Genomic DNA, 18,605 nt, shown 5'->3' with positions numbered 1-18,605 from the left:
GCGTCATAGGGTATCAAATTTCAGCCGAAATAGAATCCTCACTATAGATAATTTGACAAAGAGAGGCATGCAGCTAGTTAACATTTGTCTATGTTGTATGCGCCAGGCAGAATCTGTGAACCATTTACTGGTTCACTGCCCTTTCATCTCCTCTATTCTTGCCGACTTCTGTCAGCAATTTTCGGTCAGCTGGTGCGCTTCTGAATCTGCGACGAAGATGTTGTCTGATTGGAATGGGCATTATGGGCTTAAGCTTGGAAGAATCAATTCAATCATCTAGCGTACGGCTATCCTTGCCATCTGGTGGGTTGTCTGGGAAGAAAGGAACGAAAGGTGCTTCAACGATCGGTTGTCCTCAGTAAAGGCCGTGGGGTCTAAGGCTAAAAAGTTGGTGATTGAATGGGCTGTAAATGTTAAGGATTTAAAAATGGTCGATCTTTCTTTTCTTGGTGGTTAAGAGATCTCTGCTATCTCAGCAGTTCGCTTCTCCGCTGTTTTTTCTTTTTTCCCTCTTTGTATGTTTTCCTCTTTTTTCAATAAATTTGCAGTTATCTCTATAATTTAAAATATATATATATATATATGTATGTATGTATGTATGTATGTATATATATATATATATGTACGTATGTATGTATGTATGTATATACATATGTATGTATGTATGTATGTATATATATACATATGTATGTATGTATGTATGTATTCAGGCGGGGGATGGATCCAGAGAGGTTTTGGGATGATGTCTGGTGCGGGTCCTTGCTTCGGATTTCCTTTCCGAACCTTGTTAATTTAAACCCTTCGGACAATAATTCAGTGGCCAGTTATGTGTCTAATCAGGGTGTATGTACCCTTCCCTGTCGTAGGAATTTAAGTGATCCCGATTTCAATGATCTAGTGTACCTGTTATCTCGTTTGCAACGTGTGGAACTAGCTCGAGATGAAGCTAACTCTTTGGCTTGGAGGTTCGAAAAGCATGGCAAGAGGCAAGTTCTCTCTGAAATCATTGTGTAGGCGAATATTTCAAAACGACTAACTAGGGGCTTCGTCCCACTCAGCTTTCATTTGATCATATGGAGCCCCTCTTAAAGTGGCTTTTGCATGGCTGTGGGGAAGAATAAGATTCTGATCATAGACAACCTTCACAAACAAAATATGGTGCTACCTAATGTTTGTATTCTTTGTTTGGAGGCTGAGGAGTTGGGGATCATTTATTCATCCACTGTGCTTTCGCAGGGATTGTCTAGTCTGGTATTTTCAGCAAGCCGAATATTCACTGGGTTATGCCAGATTCTATGGAGCCTTTTATTTAGAGCCTGACATGGGGAAGGTGGGGGTTAGTTGGGTACCCGAAAATGGAGGATTGCATTGTTGGCATTTCTTTAGTTGTTTTGGTTCAAAAGAAATAACCAGACCTTTAGAAACGAGAAGCATCCGGCCACGAGTGTTCTTTGTGGTTCTTTCTTTGTATTTCTGAGCGGGTTTCCTCGAGGCACATATAGTGCTTTCGGGTGGTTTTTTCAGCTTCTTTGTGGAGTTGGCCTTGTGTCTTTTGTGGATTGGGTGAAGGGTGGGGTTTGTATAGTTTTTCTTTTCTTTTCTTTTCTTTTCTTTTGTTTTTGTTTTCTTTTTTTGACTGCAGCCTTAATAAAGTTTATTTCATCTCTCAAAATAAATAAATTTGGAGCACAATCTTACACACTTCCATCCATCTAAAATTCCAGGATGGAGTACAACAGTATGAATCCTGACTTTAAGCCTTATGAAGTCATATTGAAGACTTGTTGTACAAATAAGGTTCCACTTTGACCACAAAGACAGCTGCAATTGCTGGAGAGAACAACAGAAATCTCTGTATCACTTTTTTTTCCTGAAACTTACTCTGTATCATATCCTGATACAAGAAAGATTTATGGTCCAACATTTCCAGCATCACAAGATCCATAGCTCTCAGAACTACAGTAGTTTAAGCAGTTGATAGGATCAAAGAATTCTGCTAAGCGATTCAATAGTGAAGTTTCCTGCTATAACATTAAAAATTGGTATTTTTATCAGCCTCCATCAAGATTTAAAGCTGACTGGAAACCTTTTAGATAATTTCTCAGAATTTTAATTCAAAAGACAAAACGAATGGAGCTTGCTGATAATTAAAAAGACAAATATAATAATGGTAAGCACCAACATCAAGCATCTGAAGAACAGTAGAAAAGATGATAGTGCAATTGAGAAAGAAAAGAACCTGCAAGTTAACTCCTGCGGAATCCAGAAAGCACAATCCACCAGCCACTCCTTCTTGAGTATCCATATCTGGAAGCACATTCTCAAGATTGACAGCAGTTGTTTGTCTACCCTGACCCAATATTGCATTAAATAGAGATGTCTTACCAGCACCCTACGACGATCAAAACATAAACCAGAATTGCTCTCATTGCATTCAAATATAGCCTTGATAAATGAATCAAATAACTTTTTAATTACAAATAAATACCTCAAGACCAACAAACCGCACCCTACGAGTTCTGACACAAACATTCTTTGAAGAAGTGATAAAATCACTGGTACAGTATATGCAGAAATCACCCAAACCATTGGCACCAATGACTTCCCCTTCACATAAAGAACCTACTGTATATTTCCGGCTGGGATTGACAATCTCTGAATCAGGGGATGGAAAGCCAGTCATGAAAGTATCTGCCACTATCTGATGGTTCGGGGGCCGTCTAAGTGGTGCACCAATTAAGATGCGCATCTTTTGTAAATCAGGTTCAGTGCCATGATTTGAGGAATAAGTAGGCTTTGGTGGTAATGATTCCACTATAGTTGAGCACCTGGGTACAAACACATTGTATCACATATGGAATCTTTATGCAAGAACTTTGATTAAAGGGACTTGGGCCTATCACATAGCCCCAAAAATCCACACATTATTCAAAAAGGCCACACAAATGGTTTATAGTGATAGAATTGGTTTAGACTTTACTACTTTTTATTTGTTTCTTTATATGGAGTCTGGGGATATGCTTATGAGACCCAATAGGAATTTACGTTCAGTTTTAGTATAATTAACCAATATGGTTGGTGTTTGGCATACATAAAGCCAAACATATGAGCCTTCGTGGACGGATTGGTGATCAATTTTTGAATTATATTTTGAGGTTTAGTTTAGTTGCTCCTCTTAGCAGGTGTTGCTCCAGATCATACAATTTGTTGCTCAATTTATCGTAGCATGTTTGTTTTATCCCATTGTTGTGGCTTAGTTATCAATTTGGTCACATGAATTTCTAATTTGATTCCTAAGAAGGTATACACCCAATTCGAGCCTTTCTCTAAATTTGGTTGTTCCCTCAGCCAACTTCCACCAATTTTTCAAAGGAAAAACGAGTATCTCCCAAACACTGCACCGCATCTCAAGCAGCTAAGATATTGTTCTACTCCGACCAAATATTCTCCCTACAAAATCAGTACATCATCATCATCTAAACCTTATCACAAACTGTGTTCCAAATATCGGTGATATTATCAGTACCACTAGGTCAGCAATACCAAAACCGTTGGAAATTCAAAATTTTCCAAATACCGCCATATTTTGTATAATATAGACGACATTTAGCAATATTCTTAATATTAGGGATAATTTGAGAAGAATCCCTTATAAAAGCTCCCTGGCATCGGAGATACCATCAATAATATCCCCGATACTAGGAAAATATCTGTAAATAGGCGGAATTTACAGAAAATTGAGAAAATTTCCAAAAACCCAACAATTAAAGAACTCCAGTTGTTTGGGTTTTTTTTTCAGAATTTTGTTCCATATGTGATTTCGATCACTCTTGGTTTTCATTGAATCAAAGTTTGGATTTGGGGAGAAGTCTCCAACTCGAAAAGAAGTGACAAAAATCCATAGAAACTTCTTTTTCTCAAATGTTAGCATGATTACAATGGAAATCCATGTCTATGCATGATTCTCATGCATTGACATGGATTTGTGGTGAAAAAATTAATATTCAAGTGAAAATGGGGGAAATGGTCCAATCCTACTTTTTCCATTTTTATATTGCAAAATGTTTTTTTCACTGTTAGTAGTATGGAAATTTTATATACTAATGAGTAAATTTTATTATATTTATTTTATACTGATTTTTTCGACAACAAATGGTTAGGGCCCGCCTATAAAATGGAAATTTATTATATATAGTTGTTCATTGCAATATTTTTTTCAAAGGTAACACTACTAGGGTTTGAACCCTGGATCACTCACACACACTAGTTGTTCTTTGCAATATTTTGATTCCTACATGTGTAAACATCTCTTTTAATATACCCCTTTAGTTTCACAAAAAAATACCACCTTTTTCCCAACAGTTCCCTAATGCTTCCCTAAGACGGTAATACTTTTTTGAGTATCCACAATACCGATACATGCTTCTGTATCCCCAGTCATCAATACATGTAATGATACACCCTAAACATTGATCCAATTGGAGTCGGCTACATGAATCCATTTCCGCCATTCCACTCTATTAAGGCTATAACTTCAGTTGGACCATAGGTCATCAAGCCTTTTTTTTACTACCCCCACCAATGTCATTGTGAGCCTTCCACTTGCCCTTTTAGAGCCTTCAACTTGCAATAACTCACTCCTAACCATCACAATTCTTGGTCTCCGTTGCACATGACCAAACCATCTAAGTCTACTTTCCCTCATCTTATTACCTATTGGTGCTACTCCTAAGTTCCGTCAAATGCAATCATATCTAATTCTATCCTTCCTCGTCTTTGCACTCGTCCATCTCAACATCCCCATTTCAGCTACACATCCAAATTTATTTGCAAAATCAGTTGGACGATACAAATTTGACAGAGAAACAGAAGTCATCTTCTATTGAGATGAATTTGTTCAAGATAGAGAATTCCCATATTTGCCCATCAAATTTGCACCACATAAGGATTCTACACAATAAGGGAACATCACAATCTCCCTCCCGATGGAAAAATGGACAATTCAGCCAGAATCATTGACCATATCTCCTGGATCGCAAAATCAAAAATCTACTCCACATTTGCTTCTTGTGGAAGAAGAATATCTACTTTGTGCTTTTTCACACTCCTTGTTAGCCAATTTCCTATTCATAGCCCCCTTACCCCAAATGTTCCATGATAGAAATATTTTCATTTTGGGGATAGGGTGTTTCCCGATCTCCTAGCTTTATCACGGGATGTCTCCTTATTCTTTACATAAATTTACTGAACAAAAGAGAATATAGTTTTCTTTGTGGCCCTTCACCCTATTCTTAAAAACTATTGACTTGCTATCATGATCCTCCAGAAACATTAAATAATAATAATAATAATAATAATAAATTCCTTAAGGCTCCTTGTAAGGGAGACCTAATTTTGCACTGAATTGAAGAGATTCCTTGATTGTACCTCACACATTCCAGTGGTCGACAGCAACTGGTGAGCTCTTTTGTATAGAATTTGGGGGGTTGCCAAATCTCCACTTTGCTTCCACCAAGTCCAAATGTGCTAAGGCGGCAATATATTGACAAGACCTATAGTCCGAACAGGAGGCAGCCAGTAGGAAGAGAATATTCCTTTAATGGTCACAGGTTCCTGATCCACCAAACCCCAAGTTCACAACATCCTGAACAAGATTAGCAGCCAGGAGGGTGTTACCAATCCACCACGATCTCCCTTAAACTCATATCGTTAACTTATCTTTCCGTTCTTGCAACAATCTACTGATTTTGCGACCATGGCATCTCTACTATATGACTCATTTTCTCCCTCAAGGTTATCAATCTAGCATCCTTCTTTTATGCCCATGGGTCCTAGATTGAATAAGTGAAGCAGCAGCAATTGAAGCCTCCACTAGTCAACAAGCTTGTCATCCGTCTTGGGAAACAATGACGTTCATCTCATATTGTTGTTGATCAGGAAATAAGACATCTTAGCCAAGTGGAAAGACACTTGGTGGAGGCTAACATGACCTAATAAAGTATACAAGTGAGGCAATATACAAGCTTGATATATTGTGGAAGAGAGAACCACTATCTCAAAAAAAAAAAAAAAAAGGAATTGAATTAATCAGCCACATATCATTGGAATCCAAAAAAAAAACACAATGATGGACTTCCCATAGAGCGACCTGTATCCACTACCTTTTCAAAAACTATTTGCAAAACCCTTCAAGTTGACAAAAATCTCTTGCCGCTGACAAGTCTCTCCTTGACACCCTTTCCTGTGTACCTCTCAGTCTATGCCAAGACCTCCCCAACCTTGAAAATAGCCCTTGAAGGTTGCCACTAGCCACATCATTGCCTTCAACCTCCATCTGCCTAGAAGCTCTCTCTAGAGTGCCTACGACACTTGCCTCTACCTGACCACAACGAATAGATTGGGACCAGGATGGTCATATTCTCCATCATACCAGATTTCAAGTCACCCTTCACAGTCAAGCTCCTGTCACCTCTATAGATCTCTGGAAATGTTTCAAGCACCAGAAAAATCTCTTTAAAAACAAAGGGCATATGAACAAGAGATAACTGTGTATCGTTTCAGGGTTGAACGACCTCAACCTGACAGCCTGTGAGAGGAGTATCCTCGTATAAGGAACATAACCAATGGCCATACACAACCGATGGAAAGTATACACTCTCCGGGCATGCATGAGGATTCCGTTAAAGGAGACCCATACGTCCCTAAGCCTTCTTTTAGATCATCACACCATGCAAACAAGGGAGAAAGGGGGTTGGGGTCAACACCTTTTCATCAATCTCTAAATTGCAAACACCATATCCCTGGACCATTTCTTCACCAACACCCCATTTTTCAGATCGCAAACCAGATTAGCCCATTGTTCTAACTCACATGAAAAAACAATTAAGTTAATGATCATAAGAACTAAAAAAAAAAAAAGCTAGTTTGAGGGACTCAGTGCTTAGTTCCTGACCAAATATATATGACCGGCGCTAAACCCAAGTTGCGAGATTTTAAACCTCATACTAGGAAGGAAATGATGCATTCTTTTCTGAGGATAAGGATGGAAATACCAAGTCAAAGGACAAAAATCAAGGCCTTAGTTATTCCATTAAAATAACTGGAAAATCTAAATGAACAGGAGGCTAACCCCTCAATGAATTGGAAGCTAAATGGGGGCAGGGGTGGCAACTGATCAGGCAACCTGGCCTGGCCCAGGCAATTGACCGTGTATGACCAAGGCCTAGACCCCTAAACTCGGCCTGAGGACCGAGCTTGAGCTTGAAATCTAGACCCAATGTACGGGTATGGCCTGGCCTAGGCCAACCATAAATGACCCATCCAATCATCAAGTGTGCCACCATTCTACAAAAAGAATGGACAGATTAAAGACACTAGAGAGCCATTTCCATTTAACATACATGTGTAGCATAAAGCATGGTTTGACAGATCATCGAAAACCACTATGAATCACCCGATACATAATAGTGTCATCCATGGGTGATACAAGTTTCACTGCATTACATCAAGGGGCACTATATTGGTACCGATACCACCATAAGCTTGTGATGCTACCAAGCAGATGTGGGGCATCATGATGTATTCACAAAATCCAAACCATCCATAAGATGCGCCACCTCAGAAGTGTTTTAAATAGCTAATAGCGTGTTGCATGGCATTCACCCCTCTGAAGCATGAAGTGTGAAGCTCAAGCTACATAGCATGCAGCGTAAGCTACACTCTACTTCTAGATTTTTTAGGTAAGGTTGTGCTTGTTTGCGCCAAATATCATGATAGTTTGCACAAAATTAGTTTGATTAATAATGAAATTAATGACATCTGCTACAACCTAGTACAACCTAAAATAATAGGAAATAGGCAAAGATTAAGTATAAAGGTAAAGAAAGAGCATCCTAACTGATTGAATACCTTTTTTGCTTTTAAGGGTCAATTGATTTAATGCTATTACTTGTATTATTTTACTAAAATCACCGAAAAGATTAACTAATTTTTATTTTTTAAAAAAATGAAAACATATAACAAATCATTGAAAACATTAGTTGATTTTAATGTTTTAGTGAAAATAACTTGTCATGTAAGTGAAGTGGAATGCACAACAGGTTATGTAGCGGATGGCATATGCTAATTAGCATGTAACATGACTTTAAGCTATCATGAGCTACATGGCATTCAGGCTAAGCTACAATATGTAGCATAAGCTATATGTTACATATCGAAGCCATTTAAAACACTGCCTCAAAAAACCTCATTAGGCCTCAAATTCATGCCAATTTAAAACTCAGACAGGCCACTGGACAGAAAGGGCTAGGAGAGAACGCCCATTGTTGAATTTCATAGGGGCCCATGAGTTGCAAAACAGCTTGAAATTTGGCTTGAACCTTAATTTGGACTTGATAAGGGACGAACGGCCTTAATCATATATGCACAAGACAATGAACCTCTCACACCAAAAAAAAAAAAAAGGTGGGTGTTCCCTCTCAACATGTTCCCTGTGTTGTGGCACATCTGAATTTTGGATTGGACTAATTCTTAGGCTCCAAGGATTTTCTGAAGTGAAGCTTCTTATGACGGGTTGGATTCCATGAATACATTATAATAGGGCCCCACATCTGCCCATTACCACCGTAAGATTACAGAGGGAATGGTACGACTAGAGCATGCCCCTTACACCAAAACCTAGTGAAAATCGACCTAACTCGTTCCCGACTCAGAGCGACTCACCCAATACATACCAAGTCGTGCAATTTGCAACCTGCCAGACTCGGTGTTCTTTAAATGTGAAGAGGAAATGGGCATTTTCATTTTTCATTTGTTTGTAACCCTTTTTCCCAAAGAATCTAGATTTTTGGTTTTCCATCCAGATGAGTTCGAATTTAAAAAAGAAATCAACAACAACAACAACAACAACAACAACAACAACAAAAAAAAACACCCTCCAAATTAGAAGAATCGGCCATTCAAGAGTGGGCTTCTGCCATTTCTTTGGGTTTTGAAAAATATTTCAAATCAAGGTAAAAACCTGAAATTTTTCTAGATTTTTGCTACAAATCCTGCGTATTGCTTCGATGTTAGTAGATCTATCATTTTTTTCTTTGAAATCATTAATGTTTACATGCATTTTCTTGAAAATAGTAGAAGATAATTTTTTTAAAAAATTAAATGATTTAAAAAAAATAGATTTCTTTGCTGATTATGTTGGGGATTTGTTTTGTAGGTCTATTGCCAAGGAATATCAAAGTAAATCCACTGATTTTTAGTGGATTTGCATATTTATTTTGAAAATTATTATTTTATTATTTTTTGGAAGATAAAATAATATTTTATTAGTTTTACTAAATCTCTAAAAAAAATGATAAAAACAAATTTCCAAGCTAGTGTTTTTGGGGATTTCTTTTCTAGATTTTTTTATACGGCTTGTAGGAGTAAATCCGTTGATTTTAGTGGATTAATGATTTCTAAAAAATTATTGTGCTATTATTATTTTACCATTAAAAATATGGTCGATGTAAAATAATTCATAATAAAAATAAATAAATAAATAAATAAAAACTTACTTTGGAAAATTGATTTTCGGATTTCCTATTTTTCTGGATTTATTTAACACTTTCTCAAATTTTTCACTTGCAAAGTGGGGCATATTGGCCCATAACAGCACCATATTGGCCAATAAGGACTATATGTACAAGTATTGGTCACTGTAGGGTACACTGAAACATACATATTTGCAAACTTGGCCCTGAAGGGAGTAAGCACGACTAGAGGTGGTCAGACCGAGTTGGGGTTGATCCAACTCGATCCGATTTTGAAATAGGCCTGACCCGAACTCAACCCGACTCGATACCGAGTCCAGCATGCCTGACCTGATCCGAGTCCGGGTCTGGCCTGGACTAATCCGGACCGAGTCCGACCCGGTCACAAGTACCGAATTGGGTCGGGTGCAAACGGGTATCCACGGGCTGAAATCACAACTCAAAACCTAGGTGCCCTTGTGAACGGATTTGAAACATAAAATTTAAGTTTTACACGCACGCACGCGCACGCGCGCGAACACACACACACACACACACACACACACACACACACACACGAGTCGAGTTTCAACTCGAACTCGACTCGGTTTGAGTTCGGATTGGATGAAGTCGACTTGATTGGATCGACTAACCCACTCAGTTCGGATCAAGTCAGATCTAAACGAGTCGGACGAGTCGAGTCGTCCCGTGCCCAGCTCTAAGCACGACTGGTGTTGCAACTCAAGTTCTCAACACATCTGCTATTATTTTTAATCCCTTTTTATTTTAATGGATAATCTCTTGATTGTTTTATGATATGATCTCTTAATTAAGATAATCTCTTGTTTTATAATTATCTTTGTTATATCGAACCAAAACATGTCAATAAGTCAGTTCGGTCTCCCTTTTCTACATTTTACAGGCATATACCTAGCCTGTTATAGGATCACTACAAGCTGGAAAAACTAACAAGACCATTCAAAAACGGTTATGTAACGGCCGTTCCCATTACACGAAACGGGGTCGTAATGCCCATTCTGAAAAAGAATAAAAAAAAAAAAAAGAATGGCCTAACAGGCCTTAAACGGTCGTAATGGCCATTACAGACACATAACAGTGCGATACAGGCCGAACCATTTTCTTTCTCCTAAAAAAAATGATTGTTACAGAGCTGTAACGATTGTTACAGAGCTGTAACGGTTGTTACAACCCGTATCATGACAGCGGCCATTAAAGCCACCATTACATTATTGAATACCTTGCAAGATCTATCCTACATCTTCTAATTACTAAAATGTCTGTAACAAGATCTCAAGAAACTGGTCTACCTCTCATTAGATGAGCTGGTAGAGACAGCGTAGTGTGTGTGAGTGATTCAGGGTTAAATTCCTGGTGGTGTTACCTTTGAAAAAAAAAAAGATCTTAAGAAACTAGGGAGGGGGGTAGAACTAAAAAAAGGCTGAAAGGTGATAAAGAGCCATAAGCAATACCAGTTACCATTTACTTGTGCCTGGACGAGAGTGCACAAATGTAGTCCATAACCAGTGATATCAACTTTCAACGGCTCCACATTCTTCTCACCAGGAATGCCACTCCATGCAAGAGGAACAATGGACGTTGCTGTTCTGATGACAGGGGGGTCTACAATATGACCAAGTTCTACAGTACCAGCAATTGAAAGGCCAAGCCATTGCTGTAAATGTGGAAACTGTGGCAACTGCTCCATTCCCAAGAAGGGAGACGCATGAACACACATGCACAGCTCATAGATTCTGCAAGAAAAAGAAAGAATAGTTTATGAACAACAACAGTGCCTGGAATTTCAAACCAAAGGTGACTCTCCTGAGCCCCTTTAGGAATTAATCTTAAATTGTAACGTAACAGGTTCAAATTCAGCACATGCATATCACATAATTATGTAATAAAGGATATGTATTTACTCTTGTCAATAGCATCAAAGTTATCACATAATTCAAACCTTATGTATTTATTAAGCTCCACACCTGAACAACCTGTACTTTGCCTGTAGAAAGCATTTGGAAATTGGCTCCACAACAAACAATGATACCAGATTCTTCAATTTTTAGATTGTGGACTATTCGTAATTCAGAATAAATCCTAAATAATTCAAGCCATTTATTCTATAATTTAAGAGAGGGAATCTAAAAATGTCCAAAAAGATCATTTTCTAAGATATTTTATATTTCAAAATAAAACCGTAAGCAATGTTTAGATCTCATTTGACCAATTCCTGCAACAACAGGGGAGGAAGAATAAGGAAAAAAAAATTATTTCTCCATTTTTAATGAACTTCTTTGAATCATAAATAATTGCCTTCCTGCACCTTTCCTGTGTTCCCTACTTCTAAACTCAACCATAAACCATGGTCTTGGGTAAGATAGATGGCCCCGAAACAACACATATCAGGCATGGCCCATAAGAATTACACATGAATACTAATAAACCACATATTAACGTAGTAATATCCATGAACAGCAACTTACCTTGCAAACTTTAGAACACCAATTAGTCAACCATCATATCTAACATTGAGCAAGGGGTAAAACATTTGTAGCTGAATAGCCTGAGCTTCCTTAATCCATTTTTTGAGTTCGAAAAGTGAAGTTCAGTCATTAACCAGATTATATTTGTTAGTCATACAACGATGCTTCTTGAACCATTTATATTTGATATACTAATTAGGTTTGTACAGTAACCTGAAAAGTAAATCTGACCCTGCATGTCCTTATTGGAGCTTACAGCAAATGGGGAAGAAATGGCACTTTTTAATACTCCTGCCTAAACTTACTGTCATTTACCTGTCCAATATGCACGTTGCATGTATTTTGACAAGGGTTGATGCATCCAGGACCATGCATATCGACCAAAGGATGCATCCAGACCACACAAGTAGGCCAATCAAAGATCTGAACCATCTGACTGTGCAGAATGGTCTGCTCGAGGACTGGATAAGATAAAGGGTCTGATGAAAGATCTGGACCCCAATCAATAGTTTGGTTAGATTGTGGGGTTCCAAGGTCTATAGGTTTCATTATTTAATTAGTTTTTAGTGTTCGAGTAGTGATAACTTGTGGAACAAATTTCCTTCAGTATTTTTGCCACTTTTTTGGTGGGTCGAAACAATGTTGAAATGAAATAAAATTGGTTGTGTTTGAAAGCCCATTGAGTGAACTTTCAAACAAGCCTAAGATCACATAATTTTAATACAGTTTGAATGAGTTATGACAACTTTACAAAAGGACTATGATTGTGACAGGATTCAAGGGTATGTTGATCAATTTTTAATATTTTTTTGAAATAGATGGTTAGTATTAGAAGTAATTGAGGGTTTAGAATTATATTAGAGTTGCTTTGAGAATACGCATGTGTGTGTAAAGACTCTTTTACTGAGTTATGGCATGCATTGCGTCCCTTTTCACATGCGTTGACATTTTAGAAGAAGAGCAGGGTATTGCAATTACTAGCATAGCTGGTTTTGAACTGCAATCCTTCATTTATTTGTGCTGCATCTGTTGAGAAATTTTATGATTTGATCTACAAGAAGAAAAGGTATGTATCTGAATCAAGATTCTCCCTTTTCAATTTGGTTGCACCAAGTGCCCATTGTTTCAGGGAGGTTAAGTGCTTTCTATTTCAGATAATTCGGGTATGTGAATCCACATGGAAAAGAAAATTGTCCCATGCATATTCATAGCACTCATGGTATTGCGCCAACACCAGAGGCAGACCAATTGCATCTCTTTCCTCTTGGTTGATGGTAGGAGGGTTGTTGACAAAGCATCCAGTTCTGATGCTATTGTTAACTTCTACTCTAATATGCTTTCGAAAGAGGGCTTGACGCGTCCAAGCCTTGATAATCTCCCTTTCGATAATATCTCCTCAGAGGAGGCTGATTTCCTTGAACAGCCCATAGGTTCGGAGGAAATTAAATCTATCGTTATGGATCATTGGAGGGATAGAGCCTCAGGGCTGGACAGGTTCCCCTTAGCCTTCTTCCAGTCTTTTTGGGAAATGGTTAAGCTGGACCTGCTGGGTTTTGCTGAAGAATTCTTTACTTCCTACCGTATCCCCTCCAAGATGGGATGCTCTTTCTTGGCCATTATCCCTAAGTGAGAAGGGGCAGAATGTCTTAAGGACTTCAGGTCTATCTGCCTTATCGAGAGTCCTTACAAGATCATTGCTAAAATTTTGAGCCAGACATTGAAGGCTGTTCTTCCCAAGGTTATTACTCCTTACCAAAGTGCTTTATCTCTGGTCATCGGATCTTGATAGTGCACTCATTGCTCATGAGTGTCTTGACTCCTGCCGCAAGGCTGGTAAGCAGGGAGTTCTTTGCAAATTGGATCTCGAGAAAGCCTACAACCATGTTAACTGGCACTTTCTTGACTATACGCTTCTCGAGCTTGGGTTTGGGGCCAAATGGAGACTATGGATGTAGCCTTGTGTGTCCTCTACGAGATTCTCTGTTCTTATCAATGGTTCCCTTTTTGGCTTTTTCAAAGCCTCTGGGTCTAGGGGCTTTATCAGGCAGATTATGTCTCTCCGATGATCCTCTTTGTGATGGTTTTTGAAGCAAGCATAATGTTTTCCAAAGGTCAATCATGAACTTCTTTCTAGGCTTTGAGGTTGACAATCTCCCCCGAAGAATCAATCACCTCCAAATTGTTGATGATACTCATTTCTTCTATGAGGCTAAGGACTCTGTGGTGGATAACCTGAATGATATAGTAAGAAGTTTTGAGATGGTTTCGGGCCTTAAGATTTAATCTGGCTAAAAGCGAGCTTCTTGGTATCCATCTGCCTAAGGAGGTCTCCAGATTGGCTGCCACTTTTGGTTGTCATGTTGGTTCCCTTCCATCTTCCTATCTAAGCCTTCCTCTGTGCATGGGTAAGCCTACGATTCATCAGTGGGACAAGGTGTTTGAGAGAATGGAGAGTAAGCTATCTCATTGGAAAATCAAGTTGTCATCTCTTGGGCACAAAATTACTCTAATCAAGGCCTCTCTCTCTCTCTCTCTCTCTCTCTCTCTCTCTCTCTCTCTCTCTCTCTCTCTCTCTCTCTCTATTTTATGTCATTGTTCCGTTGCCCTAAATCTGTTCATGCGAGAATAGATAAGCTTAGAAGAGATTTTCTTTGGCAACGTGGAGAGTCTAAAGGTAAATTTCATCTGTTAAATTGGGAGAGGTGTCCCTTGTTTCCAAGGGGGGCGCTGGTATTAAACATCTGGACATCGTTAATTATGCTCTGTTGGGGAAGTGGTTTGGCATTTTGGGTGGAGGATAGCCTGTGGAGGTCCATTATAGCTACAAATATGAATCTTCCTCTATGGGCTGGTGGATTAAAGAATCTTCCCTTTATCGTGTGTCCTTTCTCTAGAAATCCATCATTTGCCTCAACACAATGTCTCATCTGGCATGAGTTTTACTGTTGGGATGGTTCTAAAGTTAGATCTAGGAGAATCTTTGGTGCAGGGATTCCTCGCTCCGAGCATCCTTCCCCTCTCTGGCTAATCTTTACCTCGTGGTGGATATCTGTGTCGTCTCAATTTTTATGAGTTTGAGTTCAATGACTTCCTGTGTTTGCTTTCTCGCCTACAGGGGATCCAACCTCTCCTGGAGTGAAAGATTCTCTAATATGGAGAAGTAGCAAATCCGACATCTTCTCGGTTTATTCGTTATACTCCCTTTTATCTGGAGCGGAGTCTAATGGCAGCATCTTCTTTACTGGCCATGTTTAGTCCCATTGGACCCCTCCAAAAGTTGTGGTGTTTGCTTGGCTTGTGGACAAAAACGGGATTCTACCTATAAAGAATCTCCGCACGTGCTTTAATCTTTCCAGATGTGTATATTCTCTAAATCAGCAATATGAAATCGGAAAACCACCTTCTCATTCATTGCCCCTTCTCCTGGGTGGTTTGGTCTGGAATCCTGAGTTAGAACAATATTTCCTAGGTTTTGTCAGGTTCGATCGAGCTCTTATTCTGGTCTTGGCACACTTGTGGAGGCGGGGCACTGGCCTCTCAAAGACGAAGGGTGGCTCTCTTGGCAATCATTTGGCTAATATGGGGTGAAAGAAATAGTCGTTGTTTCTGCAACAAAAGCATTTTATTGTTGGGGTTTTTTATTCGGTTGTCTTGTATTTAAAGGATTAGATGCCTTAAGGGTTGCTTTGTTGGTGCTCCCTTTGGGCTGGTTTGGGTTTCTTTTCCTATCATTGTCTGTTTTTTCTTTTCTTGTTTTTTGCCTTTCTCTTTAGCCCTTCAGCCCTAATAATATTCATCATCTTTCAAAAAAAAGTTGTCATGTCACAACTCACAAGATCTTGCTTTTTTTAGTTTTATCGAACTATACCCACAATTCTCATGTCTTAATATCATAAAGAACGAATATTGCACCTTTTAGTTCTAAAAGCATGACAAAAGAGAATACAAATTCATGGGAAGAAGGATTTCAGATGCCTATAAAATATACGTCCTCCACAAAATGAAGACGAATCTTAAATTTTCAAGCAAACTACGAGGCATTAGTGGCACGTGCAATTGGTGCATCTAGGATTTTGAAGGATTTGTGAGTGGCTCATTTGACCAATGTCTAAAGGGAAGGGGATTCCATGTCTTCCATTTCCTCTACCGAATAACAAGCAGCGATGTTGTCAAGCAGAAGCACTAGATGAGATTATCAATATTCATACTTCCAATGGTGACATTCAATTAGCTCACACTTTTTACAGAAGCCCACTCATCAGCTAGTGAGTTGACTAATTGAAGGTTAGCAAATACTTTGGCAAATTGAAGATGGAACTTCCTCTTCCTTGTGCATGGGAATTGATCTTTAATGGATCTATCTTACTATTAACACTTTTATAACAAATCCAAAAACCAACAGTTGTACAACACAAACAGATAGAACCATGGATCTTCCATTGGATCATACAATGTCAATGATAGAGTGCTCATCAAAATGTGAAGGGAAAATTTAAAAAAAAACTCTATTGACAACACAAAGAAGGGAACAAATCAAGCTTATGAAAAAGTCACCACGAAGTCTCTTAACCAAAAGTGAAGGTAGACAACATTTTGCATGAGAGCTTGACCAAAAAAAAAAAAAAAATTGGCAAATAGTGGTGGTGGGGATTTGGTTCTTAAATGAATGCACTTTGAAGGCTCAATATTGCATCAATTCAAAACTAGAATAGATGTTGGTTTCGGATGGGGTGTCTACGGGTCTTGGATCAAGTACTTGGAAACTAATAATTAAATTTGGGATATTTTTACATTGTGGGAAAGAGTGTAAATGATACGATTGGGTACGGCCATATAGGGCTTGCATAGAAAACAAAACAGGGCTTTGGGAAAATGCGTGGTGGCGAAGTATGGCTTCGAGATTAGGTTTCCTAGATTGTATCAAGCATATTTAAATATGGATGTTTGTGAGGATTTTGTATACAACATTGTGTTTAGGCATTAGCTAAGAGTCTGTCACATGGACCGTTTTGTAAGTCAATGGAATTCTAGGTCATCTCTACATATCCAAGAACAAGTTAGGCAAGTGAGTAGACTTAAAGAAACCAAATGGAGTATCGTTAATTAACACAGAAAATCTAGCTAATGAGATGCAATATCGAATCCAGGATCTCCATTTGTTTCCAAAACCCATCTGAAGCATCATATTATCCAAAAAGGCCCAGTCAACATGATCATAGGATAATATTTAGAAGTTTATACAGTTTTCTAACTCCTCAATAATCTATTTGCAAATTTGATGTTCTTAATTGACAACAACATTTAACAAGTTTGTGATAATCGAAAGGTTGAGAAAAGCAACTTATGGGATGGTCTCACAAGTTTGTGAGGACGTGACAATGGTGAATAGAGATCGCAGTCATTTTCACAAGGGAGGATGTGATGATAATCAAAAGGAAGGTGGAAGAGAAGCTGGCTACGCTTGACAATACGAACCAAGAACGGGTCGCTCTACCCAGATCCAAATCGAAGGCTTCATTCATGGAAAACACAATACTTCTGACAAGGCAGGACGCTCTCAAAATCAAGGTGTTGACAAAGGGAAGGGCACTTGCGAGGAAGATGGAGAAGATAGCTACTGGATTGAAGTCTGTAATAGGAAACACACTGCAAATGTGGAAATGGAAGTCAGCCCCCTTGCCGAGCTTCCAACTCTTTACGTCAAAGGTTATCGAGAAGGGTGGTTGCCCATTAACTTCACCGGAGTCTTCAGCCGGGCAGGAGAGGTGATCAAGTTATTCTGTAGTGGTAACGATGGTCGTAACGACCACCACCATTACCTTTACGATACAAGTTGTAATGGCCATTACAATCTCTTTTTTAATTTAAAAGAAAAAACCCAAAAAACCTATATCTGCCCCATAACGTTGAAAACAAATCCAAAAAACCTGTATCAGTCCCATAACGGACCATTACGGATCTATTACGGCCTTTACAAGGGGCGTAACGGGCCATTAACAATAGTTATGGGTCATTTTTTTCCATAACAGCTATTACAGCCCGTTACGATCCCGTAACGTGTAATGGTTGACACTGTTACCTTTACGTAACAGCCTTTACGGCCCTATAATGGCCTTTACGACACACCATGGAGGTGATGGATGTTGTCTTACCTAGGGCACGGGGGTCTGGGGCCCCAAGAGGCTTCGCATTCATGCAAATGAGCTCAAAGGATGAGCTAGAGGGAGCACTGAACTTCCTCAATGGTGAAAGTTTCAATGGAAGGAAAATGCTAGTTCAAAGAGCTAGGTTCGGGCCAAATGTTGTTAACAAAGAAGAAGCTCAAAAGAAGGGGGGTAAGCAGCCAGTTCGAGGAGAAGTTATGGCTCCAGTTTCGATCCAAGGAATGCTTTCGCGGCAGATATATTCGCTTGGGGACGAGATCTCCCCCCACAGTCGCTACCCAATAGAAGGCCCTTCAGGGACTTTACCACATTCCTTCGAGGAGGTCGTAATTGAGGGAAATCGTGTCCAATCCCCAATTAGTGGGGATATGGAGAAGACTCCGATCCCAATTGATAATCGGCCCATCACGTGATGCTAGAGAGAGATT

General features: G+C 39.0%; 1 protein-coding gene across 2 annotated transcripts in view; it reads right to left on the bottom strand.

The window, feature by feature from the left end:
- LOC131239688 (uncharacterized) overlaps window positions 1-18,605 on the bottom strand; it is an 86,746-nt gene that overhangs the window by 11,730 nt on the left and 56,411 nt on the right. The window contains exons 10-12 of one of the 2 annotated variants that reach the window (XM_058237518.1): window positions 11,000-11,281; window positions 2,489-2,828; window positions 2,240-2,392 (exon numbers count right to left, since the gene is read on the bottom strand). In XM_058237518.1, coding sequence (XP_058093501.1) covers window positions 2,240-2,392; window positions 2,489-2,828; window positions 11,000-11,281 — 775 coding nt within the window. The remainder of the gene's footprint in view (window positions 1-2,239; window positions 2,393-2,488; window positions 2,829-10,999; window positions 11,282-18,605) is intronic. The other variant, XM_058237519.1, reaches the window with a different exon arrangement.

Source organism: Magnolia sinica, chromosome 3 (genome assembly GCF_029962835.1).
Source record: "Magnolia sinica isolate HGM2019 chromosome 3, MsV1, whole genome shotgun sequence".
NCBI lineage: Eukaryota > Viridiplantae > Streptophyta > Magnoliopsida > Magnoliales > Magnoliaceae > Magnolia > Magnolia sinica.
This window is presented reverse-complemented; position numbering and strand designations above follow the sequence as displayed.